The sequence below is a fragment of the Corapipo altera genome, unplaced genomic scaffold, assembly GCF_003945725.1.
Source record: "Corapipo altera isolate COAL_440 unplaced genomic scaffold, ASM394572v1 61411, whole genome shotgun sequence".
Lineage (NCBI taxonomy): Eukaryota > Metazoa > Chordata > Aves > Passeriformes > Pipridae > Corapipo > Corapipo altera.
The window spans coordinates 13,438,165-13,448,352 of record NW_020884875.1 but is presented as its reverse complement, the minus strand read 5'-3'; the positions used below and the strand labels follow the sequence as shown (position 1 = coordinate 13,448,352).

The 10,188-nt window shown below is 40.0% G+C and overlaps 1 protein-coding gene across 11 annotated transcripts in view; it reads left to right on the top strand.

The window, feature by feature from the left end:
- Positions 1 to 262: 262 nt before the first annotated feature.
- FCHO2 (FCH domain only 2) overlaps positions 263 to 10,188 on the top strand; it is an 80,858-nt gene continuing 70,932 nt past the window's right edge. For all 11 annotated transcript variants that reach the window (XR_003526203.1, XR_003526204.1, XR_003526202.1 and 8 more), the window contains exons 1-2: positions 263 to 384; positions 9,571 to 9,662. Coding sequence is in view for 8 of the 11 variants with exons in the window: in XM_027634443.1 (XP_027490244.1) it covers positions 358 to 384; positions 9,571 to 9,662 (119 nt within the window). In the remaining 3 variants the exon portion in view is untranslated. The remainder of the gene's footprint in view (positions 385 to 9,570; positions 9,663 to 10,188) is intronic.

Here is a 10,188-nt window from a genome sequence, read left to right as displayed (position 1 = left end):
TCTCCTCTCCTCCGTGCACCGTGGCACTCAGTGTAGCCGTTCCCTAGTGCTTACTCCATACGTGTGGGGGAGTTTGCTGGAGGTTTCCGAGCCTGCCCTCTACAGCTGGGTCCGTGTTGCTGCAGGCCGGCACCTCACATCGCCACCCTCCCGAGATGGCGCCCCGTATTTCTGACTGCCGGAGCGGCCGCGCCTGCGCAGGAGCGGCGGGGCGCAGGCGCGGGGCTGGGGCGGGCCGGAGCAGCGGCGGCTCCGTCACGGGAAGGGCGGAGCGCGGCGGCGGCGCCCGTTTCCTTCGGCGGCTGCGGCGGCCAGGGCCGGGCTCGCCGGTGTTGCCGGGGCGGCGAAGGAGGAGGGATGGCGTACTTCGTGGAGAGCTTCTGGGTAGGTCTGCGCCGCGGGCCGGTGCCGCCGCGCCGCGGGCGGAACGGGCAGGGCGCGGCGCGGGGCAGCCGCGGTCCCCCCTGCGGGAGCAGCCTCGGCTCTTACGCCACCCCCCGGGACTGGGCCAGGGCCTGGCGGCGAGGGGCTCATGTCCGCCGCCCCCTGCGCCCGCCGCGCCCGGGCAGGGCCGTGCGGCAGAGGAGGACCTGGAGCCCGCGGCAGGGCGAGGGCACCGCGGCCACTGCCCCGCCGTGCTCGGGCTCCGCTACGGAGAGACGGCGGGGAGAGGGGCGGGATGGGGTGGGTGGTCGCCGCGGGGCGCTGGGCCGAGGGATGCGCAGACGCGACTGTGTGCTCGGGGGTCTGTTTCTGGCGGGCACGGCGGTGTCTGGGTGTGCCCTGGGCTGTCACGGTCTCTGCTGTGCGGGGGAGCAGCACTGGCTGTAGCAGCTTCGCGTTTGTGCCGTGCCAAGGCAGAGCCACCCCTCGACGCTCCGCGGTTGTAGACCCGTCGCTCGTCTCCTTTACCCGTGAGGAGCTACAGCCCGAGCACCAGCCGTCCAGGGAAACAACAGGCTTTCCCGTTGGCTCCGGACACGCGATTTTATAAGTCATCTCTGCGGAAATATGCGTGTTTTTAAGTGGGTAGATACATATGGATGAAAAGCTAAACTATGGGTTTGCAAAGTTGCTACTTCTTTACATGTTTGGTGGTTTTTTTGTGCCTCTCTACCAACTAATAAGGGGAACATAAAAATTGTTATTTGTTGAGACTGAAGTGACAGAAAAATATCTTTTACTTGTTTGCTTTTTCAGTGTAAGCAACAGTTAAAGTTTAGGGAAAACTATTTTCACAATTATAATACACTATTCTTGAATATAGGGTATAGTTCAAATCTATGTTTTATTTGCAGCTTTGTATTTAGTTTTGACTCCTTACATTTTGCTCTCAACATACTATTAAAATTTAATGAAACAAAATGTTAGATTTGCTCTCTTGGTATACAGAATGTGTTTAATTTGAAGCCTCAGTGTGGGAGATCAGTATTAAAATAATGCAAAAAATTTTTATCTTTCCTAAAAAGAAAATTTATATAAGAAGATGCATTTTCATTGGAAAAGTTACTATTTCCAGCTAAGATCAAAGTAAAATAGGAGTTGTTTATTCAACTATGGAAATCAAACACTTTTCTAATAAACTATGTTAAGTACTATGGTACGTTCATTTAACTATTTGTCCGATCAATTGTATTTTATTTTGTTAATTAGTTAGTAATTTTGTTAAATCGTTAAAGACAGCGGGCCATTCTCATGTGTTCTGTTTCCCTGTCTGTGTCTTCAGAAATCCTGTTGGCAAATATGAGGTAGTAGACATCTACCCAAACTTCCCATCCTCTCTTTCTGCTCTGCAAAGTCTCTGCCTTTTAGCTCTGTTACTAAAACTCCTAGCGTGGGTCATCAGTGCGTGCCAGGAGAAGGGCAACTTTTTCTATTACTGCAGATTTTTCTCCTGCTTCCAAAAATGACATAAGGTAGAACAGGATGTGTTCTTGTTTGTATTGCAGTGACAACAAAGACATTAGACAGGATCTTAACTTGCAAAACTTAACCAAGAAACTTTTGTAATACCTGAGCAGGGTTTTCTTTTGTGTAGAAGTAAAATTAAAAGGACTGGGTAATATTCCTTCTTCACTCTTGTGGGTGTCTTTCAAGATTAACTGTAGTGATGGATTTGTAAAGTCTTAAAGTATTGAGTTTCTATATATCAGTAAAACTAGGTGTAAATTAGAAGTTTGTGCATATTGAATCATAAGGCTTCTCCATTTCTACTCACTTTTCATAATAGGTTATTGTTCAGTATTGCTACTGCTGTGCTTTGAAAGACTTGGGACACAGTCTCTGTAGGCTTTGAATTGTGGTGAGAAAGTTACGATGGAAATAAGAATGTTAAAATGCACTGAATGCATAATGAGTAAAAATTCTGGATGATTAAAATGAAGAGAAATGTGTAAGGAGAAAGGAATGTGGTAGTGTGTAGAACTTATGAAGAATTGTCTTTTATTTCTTGCTTTTGCCTTACCCTTCTAAGTAAACACCAGGTAAAATATTTACGTCGCCTATGAAATCGAATAATTAGGCTTTTTTAAGTACTGATGTGAAAATGAATCCAAAACATAATTAATATTTGACATGCATGCTGTCAGCAGTGTGCAGCTGAAATTGTTCAGTGGAAATGGAAGTCTGGATCTTGAGCTGTATGGTGCTTTCCCTTGATTTGGTAATTTGCTGTAGCTGATAGGAAAAGACATCAGAGACTTGACTGTCTTAAATTATTTCTTCAGAAAAGGAGAGGGACAAATATGTGAATGTATCAATTCCTTACATACTGATTAAGCTGTTGTCTTGCTGAAAGTACTCGTGTAAACAAAACAAATCTTACCTTCTTTGTTGTAACAGTCTTAAAACTTATCATGAGGTTTTCCTCTTGCATTGCTTTTAGAAGTGTCTGAATAGTTGCATGTGTTGTTGTTAGAGGATGTAAGAAAATTGAATGTTTTATAGGCCTATCATTTCTTGGCAAGCAGTCTTCGTAAGAGGTCCTTGACAGATAAGACTCTGAAGTACAGAGGCCTGTACTGTCTCTTGAAAAATTTTACTATCACTTGAAAAATGCAGGAGTCTGCTACAGGAGCGCGGCGGTCTAAAGCAGCGGTTTTCCAAGTCAGGAGGGTATTTTTGGGTATCAAAAGTTATGAACTAGTAGTACAGGCTACAAATGGCTTTGATTCTTATGACTGAATTTTAGGCATACAAGTCACGTGACCAAACATTCCCAATTCCTAATTAGGATGTTGTCATAAAACATTGTGTGCTTGCTGCTATGTATGTGCTGAATCAAAACAATATTGTACCTCCAAGGTAACACTATTATAAGCTGTTTCCATTAAACATAGCTGCATTTTGTCGCTTTGAGTACACTCAGACTAGTACTGTAGAATAGAAAGTGTTCTTTGTTGTTGACTTACTGTTTCCTTAACAGAAAACATTGCTTAAGTTTTGACATTGTATTTAAACTGACTGGTGCAGATGATGCTTTTGACATAGTTTAATAGAATTACTATTAACAAGTCAGAAAAATAAGCCCCTTCCAAACCAGTCAGTGTTTGTTTATGAATAGTTTAAAATTAATTTGATTAAACTGTTGGAAGTTCTGTGTATAGTTGAAACTGGTTTCTTTGTAATTCTGTGCTTGTAATTCTGTAACTCCGGAAGTTCTGGGATATAAAAATGTATGTTCGTATTGGCTTTGATGAATTTCTTTTATTTTTTTTTGAATTGGTTGTGTTACTTGTAACTTTTAAGAATAGCTGTGTGGAGGATTCATTTTTTTCAGGAGCTTTTGTAACATGTAAAGGCTGGCAGTATCAAGGTTTAATAATCCTAGCTTTGCAAAGAGACTTGCTCTATTAAGGGTAAAATGTATTTTCCTACAAATGTGTGAGTATATGACTGAGACTTGTCATGCTGACATCTGTAGTTCCATTCATATGTTTACACAGCATTACTCTCCTGCTTGGCATACAGCTGGATGCTCTGAGCTGTTGTGCAATATTTGCTTAGTCTCCTTCCTGTGCATGTGTGCATCTAGCATGAGTTGCCATCTTTCCATCTATTTGTTAGAAAATATTTTTGGTTGTCTGTTTATGGAGGAAGATATCTGTCCTTCCTCATATGTGTACAGCTTCTCTGGAGCTGATCTTTATTTAATATATTGAAGCTGGAAGAAGGAAAGTGAAATTGCCAGGTTGCTTTTGTATTCAATCTTCTGAAAACTTCCAGAACTAAAGAAGATATGTTGCATTAGTAAGCATCAGGTGACTGCTTTTTTTTCAATACTCCGAGGTTTTTTACAGCTTTTTCAGACACTCACAATTTGAAATTTACTAATAGATAGCTTTCAGAAATGTAACACACATAAGATTAAACACAGGAATGTTTTCTCTATGCAGGGCCCAATAAATCATTATCTAGGTAGGAAGCATGAAACACATGTTACTGATTTGAAACTGCAACAAGGAGTCACAGTCTAAAAAAAATGACAACAGTGTTTTTCAGAGTATCTAAAATGAGTTTACATATCCCTGAATTCAGTATCTGATCAGTAATGGGAACTTTAGGGTCACCCTCGTAGGAACTGGGTAAATAGAAAGTGCTTTTAACAGAGTATAAGCTTTTTACACTAATAGATGTTAATGTTGAACAGTTTTGATCCAGAGGAGATAGTGCTTGCACTCAATTTGATTAGAAACATAGGAAATAAATGCTACTGCAGATTGCCCAGAAATTTCTGGCTACTTTACTAAATGTAGGGTTTAAATTCAGAATCACTTTTATTGCAATAAACAAACATATTCTTAAAATTTTTAAAATTATTTCAAGTAGTTCGGTGGAACACAGTTCCTGTAATCTGTTTCCTGTTATGCACAAGCCATGGAAATGCTGGTTTCTGAGTTCACATTTGCTGACAGGGCTACTTTCATTTCCATGAGGAAATCATTGCAACTAGTTCTTGATGAAGGGAAATGGAAGGACTGCTTGCCCTTGCTTTCTGTAACTTTAATTTGTTTTGTGTGCCAGGTTGGTCAGTAGTGCTTCATCGTAGGCTTATTTAAGTGAGGTGTTTACTTGCTTTTGGAGTTCTGTTTCCTCCTATGGACTGCTGTCAGGGGACACCTGTGCTGTAGATACAAAAGAGCTTTCTTACAGCAGGATATAATAGGAAACCTCAACAAGAACACCAGCTTCCGAAGAGGTTTTGCTAGCTCTGAGAAAGAAGGAGAAAACTGCTAATGAACTTCAGAGTAATTAAATGATGCCTATATGGACCACTTATTTTACATTCTCATACGCAGTTTTACAGTTGTTTTCTGTTGAGTAATGACAGGATCATCCTCACCAGATGGTGGTTTACCTGCAGAATGACACTCAGAACGGTCTGTCAAACTGATCTGGAAGTCTGTTACATAGAACCTGATGTTATACATGACAACAGAGAATCCTCTTTCTTTGATATGCAACTTGTAGAAGAATATTCATCTGACTTTGCTGTCTGTCTGTTATAGCAGTGGATGGTAACTGCTTCTGAATGGGAGTGGAAGGTTTCACCAGTTCCTTCTACTATGTGCTGCATTAATTTTTTTTAAGTAGGCCAGTACTGGTCTTTTAGTGATCACAGCTGTACTGTTGCCCCTAGAAAAGAGCAGGTAAAAACACCCAATGAAGAAGAAGTGTCTAGACACACAATTTCAGTGGACAGAATTCTGTGCAGTACGTGTGGGGAGGTGAACTGTTGAGGAAAAACAACCAGAACACAGTGTTTATGGCCTGTGTGTATGCAGGAGAATACATAGTTGGCTTTTGTAAATTGAACAACTTTTCATCTTAGCCACCACGTATACAATAAAAATGTTAAATACAAAATAACTCTAGTTGCTGCTCTTCACAAACATAACTACTGAATGGAGAAACTGTGAATATGTTGTATAGCTTTTCCTAAAGCAGAAAAATATCTGCTCTCTGCACTGAGATACTGTACTTAATTTGGCTTAGGTACACATGTGTCTCCAAACATGAGTAACATTGTCATCAGGTCAGTCATCAGAACTGTTGATCATGTAAAAGAGTTTTGAAGTCTAGATGTTTATGCTTTTAGGTAGAGCCTGATATTGGTCAGATAGGTTGTACTTCACATTATATGTGAAACTATGTCTTTTTAGTTGTGCCAGGCTTAAACCCCATGAGCCCTCAAATCTGGGTGCCTGCTTTCAGCTTGGTGTTTTGTTGAAACTTTAATGTATTTTGCACATAGACTCTTAAGCTCTGATAACTATTGATAATGTATAAGGAATATGGCTTTCAAGGGTTTTATTTTAATTAAGAACAGTATCTGTTCTGATTCTCTGTCATGCTTTCTACTATTTTATGTGAAGTCAGGAACAAGAGCAGGACTGATTAAAAAACCTAATTGAAGTGGAAAAATTACTTCCTTTGCAGTAACCTTCAGTTACAGTTTGGGAACAAGATAATGATGGCAATTGTTTGGTTTGGTTCGTTCCATTTTCTGAAGATTTGCACAGTTACATTTCTGACAGTTTATCAGAAGGGCTGCAGCCAGAGAGACTGGGTCATGGCTAAGCTACCCTTCCTGCATTTCTAAAGTGACAGAAAATTTGTGGAGCTCCAGTGTAGAAAAGGCCCCATTACAGAAAGTTGAGAAGTGGCCTATGTTCAGTGCATTTTGACCATGTTGGTTTAGAAAGAATAAACACTTTACAGCAAAGAACATTTCATAAAGGAGAATTTTTTATTAGTTTTTCTGGAAGAAATACCTAATAATTACTTGTAAATGCTTATCTCTAAATTTCAGCACAGTAACAACTTTGGAGTAGTTTAATAAGAATTATATTCTGTATTCTAATTGAAAGCATTGGTGAAGTCCTAATTATAGTGCAGTGGCATTCAGGGTTTATATTGATTAACTGCATGAAGTTAATAAGTTAGTGTACCAGTATTCAAAGTTATTGTGGGCTTCAAACTACAAGAAAAAATGTTTAGATAGGAGCGAAAGGGGAGTGAAACTATTTAAACTGGTACTTCAAAGAGTAAAACAACGTTTAAAAAGAAATTACATTTTCTACTGATTGGTGTTCTTATACTTTTATTTTTCAGTCTTGGTAAAGCCTTGCTCTGTAGATAGTCCTTTTAGAGTTTGCTCTATTTAATGTGTTCTGTTTATACTACTTGTGCTTTTTACGGACTGTAGTTACACTCACGCCAAACTGATCTGAATTTTTATGCACTTTTTAGGTTACAACTTACTGCAATCTTAGGAACTGTGATTTTATAGGTTTTTTTTTTCTCTTTGTTTGGTTTTGCTTTCCCCAGTGCTTGGAAGAAGTAAAGCAAATAATCCTGACTAGTAATCTGAATCAAATTACCTTCAGTTATCTGTTATTTGTAAATTTATATGTCTTGTGTGTGGTATCCTTTAAGGCAATTTGCAGCTTCACAGAAGTGGACTTAATACCATGGCTGCTGTGAAGTTCTTCTATCCACCCATGACTGCTTCTACTTATTTAAGATGGCAGATTCCTGCATGCCTTCTTCTCCTTGCTCCCGCCTCTTTGGCTGAGCAATGCAGCTTGTTTGTGTCCTTGTAGTGATCTGGATCAGTGCTCCTTGTTTTTATTTGCCAGCTTTATTTTTCAGCTGTATAATTTCCCTTATCAGGTTTGCCTTTGGCTGCACAAACAAATTTTTGCAGAACTGAACAGACAGAAATGTTTGGAAGGGTATATGACCAAATTCTCAGACTCCTCTCACTGACAATATAGAGCTGCTTTTGTGAAAAGTCCAGGATTTTAAGGATGTGAAAGTACTTAGATGCATCCAGAGGAGAGCAACAAGGCTGGTAACAGGGTTGGAAGGCATGTCCTGTGAGGAGCTACTATGGACTTTGGACTTGTGTATTTTGGAAAAAAAAGGAGGCTGAGGGTGACTTCATTGCTTTCTACAGCTTCCTGAGCAGAGGAAGTGGGGAGAGACATGATCGTCTCTTCTCCCTGGAATCCAGTGATAGGGATCCATAGGAATGGTTGAAAACTGTGCCAGGGAAGATTCAGATTGGACATTAGGAAGCATTCCTTTACTCTGAGAGGGTAATCAAAAACTGGCACAGGGTTGCTAGAGAGGGTGGTCAGTGCCTTGAGCCTGTCAGTCTTTAAAGGGGCATTTTGACTATGCCCTTAACAACATGATTTAACTTCGGGTCAGCTCCGAGGTGGTCAGCCAGTTGGGTGAGATGATGACTGTAGATCTCTTCCAGCTGAAATAATCTATTCCATTCCATTCCATCCTATCCCATCCTAGTCTTCTTTCCCTTCCACTCGGAACACGCGTGCAGTTTTCATTACAGCATGCTTCTGTATCTTTTGTAGAAGCAACATTATAGATCTGAACCTTCTGGAAGAGAGGAGGGGAATGGATAGTTTGACAGGAAAACTTTTATAGTAGCAGTGCTATTATGCTGTGTCTTGCGTCTCCTTCCTCTCATTTCTATTGTTGCATTCTTCTGTCATATTCACCATAGTGCCAGAGGTCATAATCTGACTGAGTTTATTAATCAGTGTTTAGGGCAGTGTCTCACTTTTATTACTGAGGTATGCTTTACTCACTGGAAAAGGTTTTAAAACTTAAGAACAGAAAAAGGAAAGCTTTTTGTTAGAACAAAGAGATTAGTGATTTTTTTTTTTTATAAAAAGCAGAGGAAGATAAATGAAGTGTGATGTATTGGGGAAACAGGATATCTAGTGGTCTCTAAGTGTGAATTTCAGTTCATGGAAAATAATGGAAGATATAAAAGAATGGAAAGATAGTACAGTACTTAGTGAAAGAATACAAGATTGCTAGAAATCTACAAAAGAAATGACTTTGAATATCATCAGTCATGGCTGGGCTTCACGAACGAAGATTTGGGAAGGGCTCTACCCACGTTTGTTACAAGCGCGTTGGTGGCTAAAAAGGCCAATACGAGACCCGCATGTCTAGTTGCAAAAGGCACAGCAGAAAGACTCCTTAGGCGGTATATTCTGCAAGACACGATTCTTTCTGCGGTTTCTTTTCCCCTCGAGGGTGATCCTGTGTGCTTTCTCAAAGGCATCAGCAGTGTTATAGATGGTGTGTCTCCAGACCTCCCAGTTGGAGGCCAGAGTAGACCAGTTATGGTGATCAATATGGCCAAGGCTGAGATGTTGTTTCAGGGAGTCCTTGTATCTTCTCTTTGGGGCTCCTCTCTTGCAGCAGCCAGTGGCAAGTTCACCATAAAGCAAGATCTTAGGGAGGCGGTGGTCCTTCATCCTTGAGACGTGCCCTGCCCAATGCAGCTGTGTTCTCATCAGCATGGCCTCAATACTTGTGATATAGTCTACAAATATGTGATAGATGGGTAGTAGTAGCTGTGATCTTATTTTAGTTTGGCTTACATTTATGGGATTAGTGGGAACTAACAGTAGTTTTTAAAAAACTGAAGCATTAGAAATAATTCACTTGATGAAACTTGAGCAGTTATTAAAATGCGTAAGTTCAAACACGTTGTGTTTCATAGTTCTGCTTTCTATTTATCTTTAGGGAGAAAGGAACAATGGCTTTGATGTCCTCTATCACAACATGAAACACGGACATTTGTCCACAAAAGACTTAGCAGACTTTATAAGAGAAAGGTAAGTATTCATCCTTGGTAATCCCAGGTCTTTAATATAATGTTTGTGGTTTCTATTGTTTATCATTGCGTTTTAACAGTAATGTGCAAAATATGTAAAAATCAATTAAAATTTTAATATATCTCTTATATCTTACAGGAATATCTGTATTTATTCCATTCACTTAGAACTGAATAGGGACCAGTTAAGCACCAGTTCATAACAACCTTCTAATTTTTCAGGTTTCGTTAAAAAAACTAGAGTAAAAGTCTAGAAGTGTCACATTAGTTGTCCAGCAATTTATTTAAATTATTTGAAATTTTTCATCCTGTTTGGAAGAAAAAAGATAATTTAGAGTTGCAAAAATTATCAATTTTACAGAGGTTTTGATTAAAGATGCAGAATTATAGGAACTGCTAGTATAATCTTTAAAAAATTATACTTTCAGATATTGAGAGAATAGGTTTGTTAAAGAAAAGAGAGTGATATGTAGGGACAGGAAAATAGCATGCGGAAAATAACACAGGTTCTTCTCTGAAATGGAAGG